The sequence below is a fragment of the Kogia breviceps genome, chromosome 14, assembly GCF_026419965.1.
Source record: "Kogia breviceps isolate mKogBre1 chromosome 14, mKogBre1 haplotype 1, whole genome shotgun sequence".
NCBI classification, from domain to species: Eukaryota; Metazoa; Chordata; class Mammalia; order Artiodactyla; family Physeteridae; genus Kogia; species Kogia breviceps.
Window position 1 is genome coordinate 20,649,324 of NC_081323.1, and position 17,701 is coordinate 20,667,024.

Genomic DNA, 17,701 nt, shown 5'->3' on the forward strand with positions numbered 1-17,701 from the left:
AACTGCATTTCTTATTCCAACATAGCTTCTGTCCTTTGTGCCAGAATAACCTCTCCCCAACTCTCTTGATTTGATAATTCAATTTTCTACCTTCTTCAACCTTTGGATTATAAACCGCTACACATCTGCTTCATGAAATGGTCCGTGAGATGCAGGGAAAGAGACTTGGTGAAGAGCAGCTGAGAAAGGCTGCTTCTGGAAGACCAAGTGCCTGGCTCAGTCCCCAGTGCCCGCAGAACCGAGGAGGCCTTCTCCCAGGTGTGTCTCAGGCTCACGCCAGTCTACCTGGCTGCCATTGTAATGACAGAAACACAGACCCAAAAGAGGATGAAGCATTATGACACTGGCTTAAATGTAAATAAAATCATTAAAAGCTGGTCTTCAGGTCTAAAGGCCCCAGTTAGTTGCCCAAATGCTTCCACGGAGGAGACTGTTTCCACAGATTCACAGAGCTTCGTGCTGGAGCCCCAAACAATCACCACGGGAAGGAATAAAACCCTGACTTTGGAAGTTTTCAGTACTGGGACTCTCCTTTCTAGAAAACACAACTGGTATTTTAGGGAAAAGTATTCCTAAAGAAGCAGACTAAACCTGACTGGTCATTTATGTTAAGCTTCAAGGCATAAGCAAGGTGGAGGCTACGGGAGGCCAACCTGGACCGTGGTCACTGGCTTCTCCACTTCGGGCGTTTCCTCCGAAAACAAGGGCTCGAAATCGTTGATGTTTTCCACGTCTTCCAGAGATGGTTCGAGCTGCCCCAGGTCAGGGGTCTGAGAAGAGAAGAAACACAAGTGGACAGAACCTGTAATTCAGTGAGCCTTAGTTCTATGAGTTCACTGTCACCAAAAAGAACTGGGATCTTGGGCTTCCCTGGTGGTGCCGTGGTTGAGAGTCCGCCTGCCGATGCAGGGGACACGGGTTCGTGCCCCGGTCCGGGAGGATCCCACATGCCATGGAGCGGCTGGGCCCATGAGCCATGGCCGCTGAGCCTGCGCTCCGCAACGGGAAAGGCCACAACAGTGAGAGGCCCGCGTACCGCAAAAAAAAAAAAAAAAAAAAAAAAAAAAAGAACTTGGATCTTGCCTAATGTCCTAAAAGTACATCCACACATAAAAACTATGAAAAAGTTTCTAAATTGTTAAAAAAAGGAACACATGTGAACACAAGATTAAAAGACTAAAAAGCCAGGGATGAGCTTCGCTCTTATCCCCTACCCTTCCCACTGAGAAAAGCCTCATCAACTCCCATCTTCTCTGAAGGCTTCTGAGGGGCAGCTCCAGCCTGGCGCCCCGGGGAGGACTGGCTGCCTGCACCTGTCACACCACCATGCACAGAGCTCTGGGGGAGAGGGTGTGAGAGCTGGTGTCCTACAAAGCAGCTTGGACTACGGGCAAAATCAAGTCAATCTCTCAATAATTAATAAACCTATGTGCCAACACTAACAGGCTTAGCAATCAGTCCCCTTGAGGGCAGATCCACTGGGCTGGGGATGTGACTAAAGGCTCCAAGGCGCCGAATGCCTCCCAGCTGTGGAGACCTGCAGAACAGGCTTTCCTCTTCCATGGCGATGACCCTGGGCGGGGCCTAGACATGCCAGCACGGTTCCCAATTGAGGGTTTAGGACACCTTTAATTTTGACCTGAACAAATGGAAGTCGGGAGGGTGGGGGGATAGTTCTGGATGATGTCCTAGGGCATCTGTCATCCTCCCACATGAAAGGCAGATGAGTTGTACCTTCCAGACTCAAAGGGGAGAAGTTTCAGGAAGGAACTCTGTTGCATTCCCTGGAAGGAGGCTCTAACAGTGACAGCTATTGTAGAAAGGACTACCTGATGAGACGGCGTCCTGGGAGGGTTCGAGCAGATTCAACACCAACCGCCAAGGCTGCCTGAGAGGAGAGCCCTCCTCACTCTAAGAATCTATAACGTACATAAATTTACCGACACAATTCAGAGTACTTAACTACACTTCCCTAGAACCTATTCATATCAGCTGCAAAGGTAAAACGCAAAGTGACTCTTAAATAATGCAATGCCCCTTGACACATGCTCTCTGGCTCCTCCCTCCCGGGAGCTCCCTCCTGGAAGTCAGTGGCCGCGCTGAGAAGCCCCAAGCGCACGGGGAGGCTGCATGTGGGTGCTCAGGTCTGTGGAGTCCAGCCGCTGAGTCATCCCAGCCCAGATGCCAGGGAAGTGAAAAAACCCTCCAGAGAGTTCAGTTCCCAATTGTCCAAGTCCTCCCGGCTGAGGTCCCAGAGACCCCTGCTCCACTCTGTCTGAACTCCTGACCCATCACATTTATGAGCACACTACCACAGTTGCTGCCTCACACCGCTAAGTGTGGAGTGTTTTTTATGTAGCAGCAGACACGTGAAGCAGGCTTCTGGTGAGGCAGGAGTAGAGAGAGCCCCAGACCGCTACCAGGCCATCCCTTTGTCACCGGTCAGCAGGTTGTCTTAAACCTCTCCTTACACTCTTCCCTTCGGCTCCACCCGACCCCTCAGCAGTGGCCTTCCCCAGGCATTCTTCTTTTTCCACTCCCTGTGTGATTCTAGGTCCTTCCACAGCTGGGTCCTGGACAGTCCTGCCTGGAGTCCCACAGAGACTCCAGAGATGGGGGGCTCAGAACCCATCTCATCGTCTCCCTAAGCTCAGTCCCCAGCGCCACCTCCCCTGCTGCCTTTCAACCCAGCCTCAGTGACAAGAGACAATCTAGACCCGGACTGCTCGGGTCTCTCAGCTGCGCTGCTGCTAGCTGTGCAACCTTGGGCACGTTTCTTTCCTCGCCTCAACGTCAGTTTCCTTATTCATAAAAAGGGAATGAAGACAGTACTTACGGAATTGTGAAAATTAATCAAGATGATACTTGCACAAGCGCCAAGCACAGGGTCTGGCACATATTCTGTTATCATCAGCAACTGCCACTCTGAACGACACCAGGATCTTTGGCTCCTACATTGGAAGTGTGTCCTCCTCCACCTTCCACCCCAAGAGACACTGACAAACTTCAGGCCACTGACAAAAATCAGCTCTCTTCTGGATGACTACACGCATTTTAATCCTGTCTTCCCACCTCCAGCCTTGCTCTCCCTAAAGCCATCATCCTAACTGCCGCCAGTTATTTTCCTAAAATAAAATCTCATCAGATCATTGCCTTGCTCAGCACTCTTCGAAGGCTCTGTCTGAAGGATAATAACCGGGCCGATGGATAAAGACCTTAATAGGTGGCCATGGCCTCCCTTCCAACTTCATCTCCCACACTCTCTGTGCCCGATGTGCCCTGCTCCCCGCACGTGTGCTTCTTTCCATCTAAAAAGTCCTTCCTTCCTCATCTGCTATCTGCTGAAATCAAATCATCTTTCAGGGCCCAGCTCAAATACCCCAATCCTTTCTCAAAACTCCTTCTGTATTCCCACACACACCTACCACCACACTTGGTAAGTTTTATTACTGAGTATGGTCCTGTAGCCCTGTTTTCTGAGGTACCAAGGAGGACAGGGATTGCATCTTAGTCACCTCTGTACCCCTATAGTCCCTGGCAACCCTCAAATTTCTCTAGAATAAAGAGGATTGCAGAATGTCTGGGCTTCAAAAGGCTTCTTCAGCTGTGACAAAAGTATTATTATCCACCTTCATATCTAGCTATATTCAAAAGCATCCCACCTTAAAAATAAGATAACTTCTAGCTTCACTAAAAATGATAAAAAGATATTTTCCTTATCCCAATTCATATGATTCACAGAGAGGAACAAAGCTGGTAATTTCAATGCCGACGATACGCATCTAAGACAGAACATATTTCTCTACCATGGCTCGTTTCTCTCCCCCCAGGGTTTGCCAGGGTCTCCACGTGTACTGGGTGGCATGCGGGAACGTAAATATGACTGTTCTTTTGGAACTGAACAGAGCAACAGTTTGCCAAAGGCCCTCAGAGAAGATGCAGCATGGTTCCCCGGAACAGCCTGGAGCAGCATAACAACAAGGAACGGGCAGCTCCGATCTTGGCTCGTCAGGCCAGAGCACTTTCTGTATTGGGCCCATTGTCTTTTCCAACAAACAAGGGTGCTCGCACGCTGTGCTCCTGCCTCCCATCCCCTTACACTGCGCTCGTAGCGATGCAAAATCAGCATCTTTTAGTTTAAACACTTCATTAGGAGGTATTTTAAAGTATATTAAAAGTATTTAAAATTTTTTAAGTGTTTAAAATATTTTTAAAGTATATTTTAAAAGTATTCAAGGGCTTCCCTGGTGGCGCAGTGGTTGAGAATCCGCCTGCCGATGCAGGGGACGTGGGTTCGTGCCCCGGTGCGGGAAGATCCCACATGCCGCAGAGCGGCTGGGCCCATGAGCCATGGCCACTGAGCCTGCGCGTCCGGAGCCTGTGCTCCGCAACGGGAGAGGCCACAGCAGTGAGAGGCCCGCGTACCACAAAAAAAAAAAAAAAAAAAAAAAGTATTCAAAAGGAAGCCTACTCCTTTACAACATCCTCGTCGAATACCTGCAGAATACCGAGGGCCGGCATGCATTGGTCTGTAGGAAAAAATGGATTTTATTTTTATTTATTTATTTTTTTGGCCGTGCCACGCATCATGTGGGATCTTAGTTCCCCGACCAGGGATCAAACCAACGCCCCTTGCATTGGAAGCGTGGCGTCTTAACCACTGGACCACCAGGGAAATCCCGAAAAAATGGATTTTAGAAAACAGAGGAAGTTAAAAAATTTAGCTGTATTAATCCAGTGCAGGCATTACTGCTTAGATTGCATTTCAATATGAACTGTGGTCCACATAAATCTGTTCTCTCCACTCTAAAAGAATTATATGGTTGGAAAATATAACAAATACTTTTTGAAAGGTAGAACTGGCTGGCCAGTGTCATGGCCAAATTTATTCCACGAGTGTTACTGTAATCGATCTAATCTCTAACAATCACCCTGACCATTAAAGCTTTGGGGACAGATCGATTCATCAAATTTGTTGTACGTAGGGAAACCTTTTAAAGTACAACATTTCAAAATCACCCCAAGCCCAGAGAAATTTGAATATGTACCCTAAGAGCACAGAACAAAGTAGGGACTTACTAAATATCTGCTGAATGAATAAACAGAGTGACTGAAGCAGGGCATGTAACAAATGCAGAAAAATGAAAAAGGAAAAGGAAAAACTGGTTCCCCGACTGCTTGGGAATCAGATCTTCACAGCCGCTTGGTTTTTTCTTTTTAAATCTGAAATCCCCCACGTGCATGTGGCTTAGTGGTCCATCTCTGATATAAAGGTGCTGATGTCCTGTGGACATGTTGATAAGCACGATAAAACTGAGTATAGATGAATAAACAACAAAGGCAATGTGGATCTGGATCCTAGGAAACAACAGCTCCAATCTGAAACACAGACCGGAAAAGGAGCAAACTAGAAAAGGCACATTAGTTCTCTGGAAGCTGATGTGGGACGCTGTGCGAGAATAAGATGGTGGTCGAGGCACTTCTACCCTGGATCTCAGTGATCCAGTACGCTGTGCCGACGAAGCCTGACTCAGGATCTGCTTCATCAGTCACGCATGCTCACGGCCAGTCACTGTCCTCACGTGGTCTACAGACTGTCGGAGAGGTGGGGAAGGTGAGGCTGAGAGCAGGAACCGAGAGTCAGCCTCCAGCTGAGACACAGTCACTGCAAAGCGGGCTGCCTGCCGAGCCAAGGACGGCCCTGAGGTCCCTGGTAAGCACCACACTACATCCAGCAGCAAACTGGAGTTTTCCACAAGACTGTTTCTTTCTAAAAGTATAGGTAAAGTTGATTAAAAACAAAAATCAACAGTTGGACTGGCTAATCTTGCCCCACAAGTGTCATAAGGCAATGAACAAGTTCCTTTGTTTTAGCACTCTAAAGATGACAGATTCAGCAACAATGTGTCCACTTATTAACACTTTTGTCCACTTCTAGAGACAGGAGAGCCAACCAGTGACTTGGGGCCGAGGTGTGACCTGCAGGCAGCCCCTCCACCATGAGGGGCCCAGCGCTACGGTATGAATTAGCCAGGATCCTATCTCAGCCCCGCCACCTGCCCTTTTGGCCACATCAACAGTAACAGCCCACTGGCAGGGAAACAAAAAGCAGAGAGAAGATCAAAGAGTTAGTGTTTAGTAACTAACAAAAAGCTGATCTTAAATCAACCCACAAATATCTTATTGAGCATGACTATTAGCGGCTGTAAAAAATTCCTAAACTGTACATGTAGCATGAACCCTGTCCTTAGGGTGCATGGAGATGGAAGGGAGGTGCATGAAAGAGCAACCATGATATATTTAATAGAAGATCAGAAGAAAGTTAAGGGGGCATATGACTAACTGCCCAGGAACCATCAGAGGGGCAGGTTCAGGTTCAAGATGGGCCACACGATAGGCGTGTGTATGTTCTTCCTACTCTACTCGTACACATCCCCTTCCCGGGGGCCAGAGCTCTACCAGCTGAAACCCCTTGGGTCAGAACTTCAGTTGGTACAAGGTCAGTGCCATCCCTGCCCCCACCCGTGTCCCCGTAGATTCACACACCACTCTGCTCTCTTTCCCCCGAGTCTGGTCACAACCCCTTTGAGGCCAGCCTTCTCCGGACACTCCTCCCGCCCCCAGAAAGGGCTGTTCTCTCTACACCAGCGGTCCCCAACCTTTCTGGCACCAAGGACCGGTTTCACGGAAGACAATTTTTCCACAGACGGTGGGGTATGGCTCCAGCAGTAACGCGAGCTACGGGCAGCGGCAGATGAGGCTTCACCCTCTCGCCCACTGCTCCCCTCCTGCTCTGCGGCCCGGGGGTCGGAGACCCCTGCTCTACAGCACCCCACGGGACCTCCCTCCCGAGGCCCGCAGTACCTCTGGCTTGCTGTCTACCACGTCCACCTCGAGGCTGACTTCTGCTTGAAGGATCTTCTGCTTCGCCTGCTCCACTGCAGCACTGAGCTTCTGTATGTAGGACTGCAGCTCTTCCGGGGAGTCCATGTTCAGCTCTATCAGGGCCTTGTGAAACTGATCCATCTGGCCATCCTCTAGAAGCTCCTGCAAGCCGAGCAGTCACAATCCATCCTCAAAGATGTGCGTTGGGGCAATCACGCACGGGAAGGAGATGGAACTTAGAAACTGGACAGAGAACGACGGCGGGAGAGGGCTCCCCGAGCTCCCTGAGCGTGCCTCCCCATGGAACCCCCCACCATCAAAGCTTCGCAACGAAGCCCTCCTCCCCAGCCATCTCTGGGCTCCCATGCATCACCATCCCAGCACCACCGGAGCAGACAAAACTCATCTATGGGGACAGACGTCAGAAATGTTAGCTTCTGGGTGAGAAGAGATGGGAAAGTTACTAAGAGGAGGCTGAGGGAGGCTTCTGGGCTGCTGGTAATGCTCTGTTTCTTGACCTGGATACATCACCTGTTTCAATGGTGAAAATTCATTGAGCTGGACACTTAAGATTTGTGCGCTTCACATCACGTGTGCTACATTTAAACCAAAAAGTTAAAAATCAAACAAAGGGGACCACAAGGATAAAATAAATCAACGAAGCCAGGTCCACAGCTCTCAGGTCCTGCTGCTACATCGTCCTCTACACGCACGATCTCTACATGGATGACCACCCCCCCCAAAGACCCCTTCTTGACCTCAGGTCAAAAAGATGCACGATGCATTTTATGGAGCAAGGCTGAGGTCCCGCCCTGGAGGCTACGCTGTCACCTGCACGTAGAGCAGCCGGTCCAGCCGCTCCTGATCCAGCTGCAGCTTCTCCTCCCGCCGCCGCGCGTTGAGCTCCTGCAGCCGCCGCAGTTGCTGCTGCCGCCTCTCCTGCTTCTCCTCGGAGGTCAGGGTGCTGCCCAGGAGCTTGCTGGAAAACGGGAGCTGCATCTTGTGGACATTGTTCTCATAGTAATCGGGGCACCGCCATTTCTGCAATTCTTCAACACAATGATTTTGGAAGTTAGGAAACGGAAACACCATTAGCACTGAGATTAGAAAGTCGGCACCAGGGTTCCAGGGTTCCAGGTGTGGGTAAGATGGAGGAAGCACACTCCATCCCATCTCTGAAGCCACCCAATCAGCGAAATGCAGCTATAAGACCTGGACACACCTGCCAACATGCCTGCTCTGAGAAAATTGCTAAATAAAGTTCTTCAGACAGAAAGGATACCATCTAGAGCACATGAAATGAAGGGAAAGCAACAGAAATGATGAAAATCTGATTAAACATAGTAGATTAACCTCCTCTTGAGCTCCTTACAATACATTGACAATTGGAAGTAAAAACCATGACGACGTCTGATAGGTTTCCAATGTATGTAGATGCGACACAGAAGACAAGTCTGACATAAAGGAGGAAGGATAAAGGGCCCTCTGGGGACTTCCCTGGTGGCACAGTGGTTAAGAATCCGCCTGCCAATGCACGGGACACGGGTTTGAGCCCTGGTCTGGGAAGATCCCACATGCCGTGGAGCAACTGAGCCCATGTGTCACAACTACTGAGCCTGTGCTCTGGAGCCCACGAGCCACAACTACTGAGCCTGCGCACCACAACTACTGAAGCCCGCGCGCCTAGAGCCCGTGCTCCGCAACAGGAGAAGCCACCGCAGTGAGAAGCCCATGCACCACAATGAAGAGTAGCCCCCGCTTGCCGCAACTAGAGAAAGCCTTCAAGCAGCAACGAAGACCCAATGCGGCCAAAAATAAATAAAATAAATAAATTTAAAAAAGAAAAAGGGGGGGGCCTCTGGTATGCTGACATCTCCATGTTCCACTTGAACTGGTAAAACAGAGATTCTAAGAAGACTGTGAAAAGCCTGTTTACTGTCATCTCTAGAGCAACAGCTAAAAAAACCTACACGAGAAATATACAATGAAAAACACAATAGGACTTCCCTGGTGGCGCAGTGGTTGAGAGTCCGCCTGCTGAGGCAGGGGACGTGGGTTTGTGTCCTGGTCCGGGAAGATCCCACATGCCATGGAGCGGCTGGGCCCCTGGGCCCGTGAGCCATGGCCGCTGAGCCTGTGCGTCCAGAGCCCGTGCTCCACAATGGGAGAAGCCACAACAGTGAGAGGCCCGTGTATCGCAAAAAAAAAAAAAAAAGAAAAACACAATAGACAAATTAAAATGGAATACCAAAAAAAAAATTTTCAAACGTTCAAATAACCCAAAGAAGGCAAGAGAGACCAATAAGAACAAAGAGAAGGAATAACAGAAAACAAAAAATCAAATGGTGGACCTAAACCCAAACATAAGAAGAATTAAATTAATTGGAAATGGTCTTAACATATCGATTAAAAGATAGAGACTGACAGAAGGGATCATTTTTTTTAAAAAAAGGACACAACTATTAAGAAACTTACTTTGAATATAATGATACAGATTAAAAGGTCAGAATGACACACCAATCAAAAGAAAGTTGGAGTGGCTATGTTAATGTCCAAGCAGACTTCAAAGCAAAGAAAAATGCAAGGGATAAAAAGGGACACTATATAATGGTCAAAGATCAATTGCCAAGAAGGCGTAAGAATCCTAAATGTTTACCTGACAAAAGAGCTTCAGACACTTGAAAGCAAAAACTGACAGAACTGAGAGGAGAAATGGGAAAATTCACAATTATCCCTGGAGATTTCAACACTCTTAATAATCAATATGGCTTGATGGAAGATGAAGAGGGGTATAGAAGAACTGAACAACACCATCAACCAATAGAACCTAAATGGCATCACAGAATACTCCACCCAACAACAGCAGGATACAAATTCTTTGCAAGTGTATATGGAATATTCGCCAAAGCAGATCGTGCCTGGGTCCTAAAACAAATCTTCACAAGTTTAACTGATACCAGACAACATAAGTGCTTTGACCATAATGAAACTAAACTAGAAATCAACCACAGAAAGATAACAAGGAAGTCTCCAAACACTTGGATATAAAATAATATATTTCTAAATAATCAATGGTTCCAAATAAAAAAGGCTTGAGCGAAATTGGAAAATATGTGAACTCAGTAAAAAAGAAAACATAACATACCAAAATCTGTGAAATGTAGATAAAGTACTGCTGAGAGGGAAATTCAGGCTTTAAATGCCTATATTAAAAAGAAGTTATCATAATAATCTAAGCTTCTACCTTAAGAAACTAGAAAAAAAGAGCAAAATAAACCTAAAGCAAACAAGAAGACACCAATGCAATCACCTAAATAGGCCTACTTCTATTAAAGAAACTGAATTCATTCAGAAAAAGAAATCCCCAGGCTCAAATGGTTCTACTGGAGAATTCTATCAAACATTTAAAGAAAAAAAAAATATCAATTATTTACAGTCTTTTCCAGAAAGTAGATGAGAACACTTTCTAGTTCATTTAATAAGACCAGCATTGCCATGATACCAAAACAAGACAAAGACAGTACAAGAAAAGTATAGATTAATATTCCTCATGAATATACACAAAAACCTCACAAAATTTACCAAATTGGATCCAGCAATATATTAAAAAATAATATACATGAATAAGTGGGGTTTATCCCCCCAAATCAAGGCTAGTTCAATATTTGAAAAGCAATCATGATACTCTCCTATATGAACAGTCCAAAGCACAAACACCATAGGATCATATCAGATGCAGAAAAAGCATTTCACAAAATTCAAAATCCATTCATGATAAAAATGATCAGCAAAACTAGGCACAGAAAGAAACTTCCTCAATTTGATAAAGAATATCTGTAAAAAAACTAGAGGTTAAAAAAAAAAACCTAGAGGTAACATCATATAATTAATAGGGAAAGACTAAAGGCTTTCCCCACCACAAGATCAGCAATTAGGAACAAGGCAAAAATGTCCACTCTTACCACTCCTAAAGAAACAAAGGCAAACAGATTGGAAAGGAAGAAATAAAAATGTCCCTATTCCCAGATGACAGGTCTACCTAGAAATTCCCAAGGAATCTACAAAAAACTAGAACTAGTAAATTTCACAAGGTCACAGGATACAAGGTAAAGACATAAAAATTAACTGCATTTCTATACAATAGCAATAAGCAACTGAAAACTGAAATAAAAAAACAAGGAAAGAAATAATAAGGCATAAATCTAATAAAACATGTACAGGGTCTATACACTGAAAATTATAAAATGCTGATGAAAAAAATCAATAAAGATCTAGATAAATGGAAAGGCATACTATGTTCATGGATTAGAAGCCTCAACATAGTAAAAAAAAAAAAAATGTCAATTCTCCCCAATCTGGATTTAACATTATATCTGAATCTACATTTAGAATGTTATTGTTTTATATACAAACTGATCTACAGATTTAATGTTCTTTCAATCACAATCCCAACAGAACTGTTTTGTAGATATGGACAAACTGATCCTAATATTTATATGGAAAGGCAAAGGAACCAGAGTAGCCAAAACGATGTTGAAAAAGAACCTACATATGCAAGTTATCAATTAATTGAAAAAGTCTGTTAGGAAAACAAATACCAAAAAGGGAAGGGAATGCTAAAAAGTACTAAGAGTAAAAAAAAGAGAGAAAGAGTCACCCTGGGAACAATTTAAGGAACACCCCAAAGGTAGACAACATTTGAAAGCTGCAAGCAAACATCCTCTTTGTACCTTCCACATAATCCTTAGCGATGTAGCTGTGCTCATGCAGGATCTCCTCCATGCGGCTGAGAGTGATGGCTGCCAGGTGCCCAGGATACTTCAGCTGCAGGAGACGCTGGAGGTAGCCAGCTGCTTGGCTTCCTCCCAGGTTGATGCGTTTGCAGTTTTTAGCATCCAACCTACAACCAAGGGATGGAAACAGCACTGAAATTTTTGGCAATGTGGAGGAGAGAATATGGAGCATGTGCACTAGGGCAGAGAATAGTTTGATGTAGGCTAATAAGGAAGCAACTGACCAGCTGGGGGAAATAAAACCTAACAGTTGGAAGGAACTTTAAAGTTGTCTTAGTGCAACCTCTTACCCAATGCAGGCATTCCTAGACCACATCCAAACAGACACATGAACATCTAACTTCTGGCAAGCATCTCAGAAGGTAACTTCTGGCAAGCATCTCGGAAGGACTCATCTGCTCTGGGAAGGGCCTAGAAATATGCATTTTCCCCAGGAATATGCATTTTGACAAGCTTCCCAAGTCCCTCTAGTGTAGGCCAGACTTTGAGTACCCCTCCCCTAGACACTCCACTTCTACTTATGCAAACACATTAAGTAATCACATACACAATGGCTTACTGTAATCTCCTAAGAGACCCAGGTCCCTCTGACATGAAGGGAAGGGGAGGAGAACCAGAGTACCTTTATTTTCTCAACGTGAGAAAGTCAGAGGAGCAGAGCACTAGGAACTTGCTGTGTACTAAAATGTCACGGCTGTATCACACCTCACCAGCAGATGCCGGCACAGACCATGATATGCCCCAATCTGATCACTTCTTAGCCTTTGGGTAAAATCACTTTTCTCAATATAACATAACAATATTATTTTTAATTTCTGCATATTCTGGTTACGTAAGATAGAAAACTCTATAGCAGGAGGGTTTGGTAATATCTAAGAATTACTTTTTTCTTCATAAATTTTTGTAAGAACGTCAAGAGAAATTCCCACTATAGGGCTCAATAAATTCAACAGCATTTATTTTCACTTAAATATTCAGACTGTTTTACAAAGTGCCATCATCTACATTATCTCGTTTCATTCTCAAGGTAACCCTGAGAAATCAGTTTTTCCCAAGTTTATATGTTAGGAAACTCAGTGAAGAAGTACCTTCTCCTCAGCAGAGCTGCAAATCCAGGCTTTCAGTTCCGAAGCCAGGTCTTCTCTCACTACTTACACACCCTCTCTATCTCTATGCAAAGAGAAACCTTCTCAGGAGAGCATGATGCTGACCTAGTCTCTCTCTCTCTCTCTCTCTCTTTTCAATTTTTAATTTTTTATTGAAGTGTAGTTAATTTACAGTGTTTCAGGTGTACAGCAAAGTGATTCAGTTATATATACATTCTTTTTCAGTTTCTTTTCCATTATAGATTATTACAAGATATTGAATTCTGTGTGTATATAGTAAATCCTTGTTGTTTATCTGTTTTATGTATAGTAGTGTGCATCTGTTAATCCCAAATTCTCAATTTATCCCTCCCTCCCCGGCCTAGTCTCTTTATCAGACAACGAAAACCCAGCTATAAAACAAGAAGATTTTAAACATGACAGAAACTACCCTCACCTTTTATAGAACTTGAAAACATCTATTAAGTACCTATTATGTACCAGGTACAGTAGTTAAAAAGAAAGGTCTAAATGATTGTCATTAAATAGCTTTAAATTAAAACATAAAAAATCTCTTATTAAAAAGTGACTCCAGGGCTTCTCTGGTGGCACAGTGGTTGAGAGTCTGCCTGCTAACACAGGGGACATGGGTTCAGGCCCTGGTCTGGGAGGATCCCACATGCTGCGGAGCAGCTGGGACCATGAGCCACAACTACTGAGCCTGCGTGTCTGGAGCCTGTGCTCCGCAACAAGAGAGGCCGCGATAGTGAGAGGCCCACGCACTGCGATGAAGAGTGGCCCCCGCTTGCCGCAACTAGAGAAAGCCCTTGCACAGAAACGAAGACCCAAGACAGACAAAAACAAACAAATAAATAAAAATAAAAAGCTGGGATTTGAAAAAGAAAAAAGTGACTCCAGAACACGACAGTCTAAATTAAATCTATTTAAATAATTTACCCAGAACATTTTTATTGAGCACCTACTACCTACAGGTACAGTGTTAGCCATCTCACCATTAAGTCAGAACCATAAAGTTCTAGAATTATGGATCTGGACCTCAGGGACCATCTACCCCAATTCGATCCAGGAGGTCACAAAGGATGGACAATGAAGTGACATCTATACTCACACAGTGAGGGAAGTCAGAACTAAGCCCAGAGGCCAGTTCATGGTCCTGTCCTTGCTCTTTCCACTCCACCTTTAAATCAGGCGCCCAATAAACGTTTCCTGAATGCTTCTCAAAACAGCACCCAAATGCCATAAGTGCAACTCACCTCCCTTCTAAGATGGGTAAAATATGTGTACACTGGTATCCAGATGAAATGATGAGCCCGCTGGAAATCAAGTTCTTTGGCTTATTGTGGTAGAAGCTGAAGAGGCTGTCTATTCCATAGGCAACGGTAGGAATCCCATAGCACTCAAAGAGAAGCTCGGACATCATCTGTCGTGAATACAGTGGGTTGCACACGGCTTCTGTCAAAACTATGGGATGATCGACACAGCCCTACTTGGAAAGAAAAGAGTAAACTGGTAAGTGCTAAGAGAATACTCCTTTTAAAGCCTAAAAAGAGGGCTTCCCTGGTGGCGCAGTGATTGAGAATCCGCCTGCCGATGCAGGGGACACGGGTTCGTGCCCCGGTTCGGGAAGATCCCATGTGCCGCGGAGCGGCTGGGCCCGTGAGCCATGGCCGCTGGGCCTGCGCGTCCGGAGCCTGTGCCCCGCAACGGGAGAGGCCACAACAGTGAGAGGCCCGCGTACCACACAAAAAAATAATAATAATAAAGCCTAAAAAGAAACAGAAATCCTTATTGCAAGGGCTCAACTGGCTTTTGGTCTCCAATCAAAAATCTGGATCAGAAGCAACTGTAAAACACCCATCTCTCCTGCAAGTTGCTTTGGAAACTATGAAAGTAAGGTCAACTTAAGTCAAGCCCCATCCAAACTGTCAGCCAATCATCTGGCTCTATCTTCAAAATATCTCCAGAATCCAACTGCTTCTTACCACATGCTCAACTCCTCCCTCATCTAAGTCACCATCATCCCTCACCTCCTAACTGCAACAGCCTTCTAACTGGTCTCCCTGTTTCTACCCTATGACCCCGGCCATCTCCATACAGCAGCTATGGTGATCCTTTTGGAACATAAGTCATGTCCCTCTTTTGTTCAACACCCTGCAACGGCTCCCCATTTCACTCAGCGTAAAAGCCTATAAGGTGTGACTTGTCCCCTCATTATCTCTCCGACTTCCTCTTCCACTGACTACCCTCCCCCTCATTCTGGCTGCCCTCAGTTAGGATTAGGGCACACTCCTGCCTCAGGGCCTTTTTACTGGCTGTGCCCTCTCTCCGGAATACTATTCCCTCAGATATTCACAAGGAGCGCTCCCTCAATCATCTCCTTTAGTCCCTGCTCAAACAACACCTTCTTCCCGAGTCCTCCCGCTAACCATCTTATTGAAAACATGCAACCCTCTCCTGTCCTTCTATCATGCCACAGAATATACTACTTAATTCTATCGTTTATTGTTTGTTTTTTCATACTAGAGTGACTTTCCACACCCGCTCCATAAGCACAGAAGATACGTTCACGGACGTATTTCAAACACCTAGAAAAGTGCCTGACACAGAGTAGATGCTCAATACATACCTGATAATAAATTAATGTATTAACAAACGAGCCCGAATATGTGCTCCAAGAGAAAAGGACGTTGTTTTTGCTCACTGCCATACCCCAAGCGCCTAGCACAGGTCTTACACACGTTAGGCGCCTAATATTTGATCGACTGACTAAATCAATGACTAAATGACAATCAGAACTACTGGAGTGACTATTATCCCTCGGAGAGCGGAGTGAGCAGGGACGACCCCACCCCGCCCTTCACCTGTGAGGAGACACCCAGATGCTGGAAGCTGTAGTCAAGCAGCAGCTCCTGCAGCTCCAGGTTCACCGGCACGTTGCGGTCGAAGGGCGATCGCAGCATCCAGCGGAGCGGCTCCAGGCTGCCCAGCGCGTTGCCTACCTGCGGGCCCGCCCCGCCCCGAGCCCCGCCCCGCCCGCGGGCGCACACTGCGCGGAACTGCAGCCGGGGCTCGGGGCCCGAGTCCGGCCCGGGGCATGCCCAGCCTGCGCGGGCCTGGAACGACCCGTTGTCCAGCACCAGAGGCACCGGCAGTGGCCCGTGCGCCACCGGACCGGCCTCCAGCACCGGATCCGGCGCGGCGCGGGCATCGCGGAATGGGAACACGTTCGTAGGCGGCCCTACCACACTGGGCGCCGCCATCTTGGAGCGCGCGCACTGGCCCCGCCCCTCGCCGCAGCGTCCGCCCAAACGGCGCGAAGCCCCTCCCCCGACGCAGCGTCCGCCCAGATCGCGCGAGACTCCGCCCCCGCGCATCTCAAGGGGTTCTCCAAGCCTCCTCTCCTCTCTAATCCCGGACGGCCTTTTCACCTCTCCCCAGGTGGCCCAGGCCGCCTTCGGGAGCGCTTGGCCCCGCCCTCCCTGGCTGTGGCTTAACCTCGCCCCCAACATCCGTCCTGACCACGCCCCTACGCTGTAGCCGGGACTCTGGGCCAGCAAGCCCCGCCCCGAGTGCGTAAGGCCAGGGGCCAAGCCCCTTCCTGGCCTCCAGAACTGAGCTCCGCGGCGCTCTCTTTTCCGTTTAGGCACGTCCTATTTGTCGGGTATCATCTTAAACCTCCCTTGGCTCTGCCCCCACATGATTACGTTGCCGTTAGCCTTGCTGTCAAGGAAACAAACTCGGGGGTACCGACCGCTCAGTTTCTTGACCAAGGAGCTCGCTAGTCAGGCGTGTTCACTTTGTGAACGTTCATCAAACCGTCCTCTTTACGATTTGTGCACTTTTCTGCACGTGTGTTATATAATACAATATAAAGTTTTAAAATAGATTTATTTATTAAGACCTACAGACTGTACCCTCTCACAGACCTCAAACGCTGAGAAAAGGACTGCTAATTGTTACCTACTATGTGCATATTCTCTTTCTTCCTTTTTGTGGTATAATTCCCCTGCATGGTCACCTAGCTTGTTGTGATCATGTGACTCAGTTCTGGCCCATGAGGGTGGGAGTGGAGGTAATGTGACCGGGACACCCCCCCCCCCCGCCGGTTAATTTTAGCTCTAAAAGGACTGGGCACGCTCTCCCCTGCCCTATTTCCCCCTTTCCACCAGCCAAGGGGATTGCAAGAATTAGAGCAGCTGCCTTGACTCTAACCTCCCAGCTCTGGAACACTTTGAGAGATAAAAGCAAGTTAATTGTAAAAGGTGGTTGTAAATAAACATCCTTAGCAAGAGATGAGACCCCAGAATGTTCTCAAGAACCTCTAAGAGCACTTCTAGGACAAATAGGGAGCCAGTTAATGGCAAAATCAGATTAAAAGTGTTGCCTTTCAATACAAGCCATTTTCTCAAGACATCTGAAGGAATCCACCATTAAACTGAGAAAGTGGGGAGGAGCAGAACAGAGTAAAAATAAGTGATTGTAAGTTTAAGAACTACACCTAAGTATACTAATAAGGAAAAATCTCCAAGATATATATTTAAAAGAAATAAGGCAGTGCAGTTTATAGGGAACTCGTTTAAGAAAGGGGGTGGGGAGAAAATATACATGTTTTTGCTTGTATTTTCATGCAGATGGACAGGAAACTAAGAAAAGAGTTTGCCTGTAAAGGAAAGGGACAAGGTGAGTGTGTCGGGTGTGGGAGACTTTTTCACTGCATACTTTTTCATATACTTTTTTATTTTTTAATCGTGTGAAAGTATTACCTTTTAAGGGGGGGAGCACTATGTATAGGCGATGTAGATTGGATTATTGTTCCCAGTTCTTCTCTCCTCTATAATAGGATTATAGAGGAGTGAACATACATACCATCTGCCATGTAAGTTTATTGGGCCTCTCTCACCGTAGACATTGATATTG

At 46.4% G+C, this 17,701-nt stretch overlaps 1 protein-coding gene across 15 annotated transcripts in view; it reads right to left on the bottom strand.

The window, feature by feature from the left end:
- The window catches only part of ACTR5 (actin related protein 5), a 38,695-nt gene extending 22,643 nt beyond the window's left edge, over positions 1 to 16,052 (bottom strand). For 8 of the 15 annotated variants that reach the window (XR_010836352.1, XR_010836348.1, XR_010836353.1 and 5 more), the window contains exons 1-6: positions 15,646 to 16,052; positions 14,038 to 14,267; positions 11,616 to 11,785; positions 7,717 to 7,934; positions 6,865 to 7,047; positions 654 to 770 (exon numbers count right to left, since the gene is read on the bottom strand). Coding sequence is in view for 7 of the 15 variants with exons in the window: in XM_059036305.2 (XP_058892288.1) it covers positions 654 to 770; positions 6,865 to 7,047; positions 7,717 to 7,934; positions 11,616 to 11,785; positions 14,038 to 14,267; positions 15,646 to 16,044 (1,317 nt within the window). In the remaining 8 variants the exon portion in view is untranslated. The remainder of the gene's footprint in view (positions 1 to 653; positions 771 to 6,864; positions 7,048 to 7,716; positions 7,935 to 11,615; positions 11,786 to 14,037; positions 14,268 to 15,645) is intronic. The other 7 variants (XR_010836355.1, XM_067012261.1, XM_067012264.1 and 4 more) reach the window with 1 other exon arrangement.
- Between the last annotated feature and the right edge of the window lie 1,649 nt (positions 16,053 to 17,701).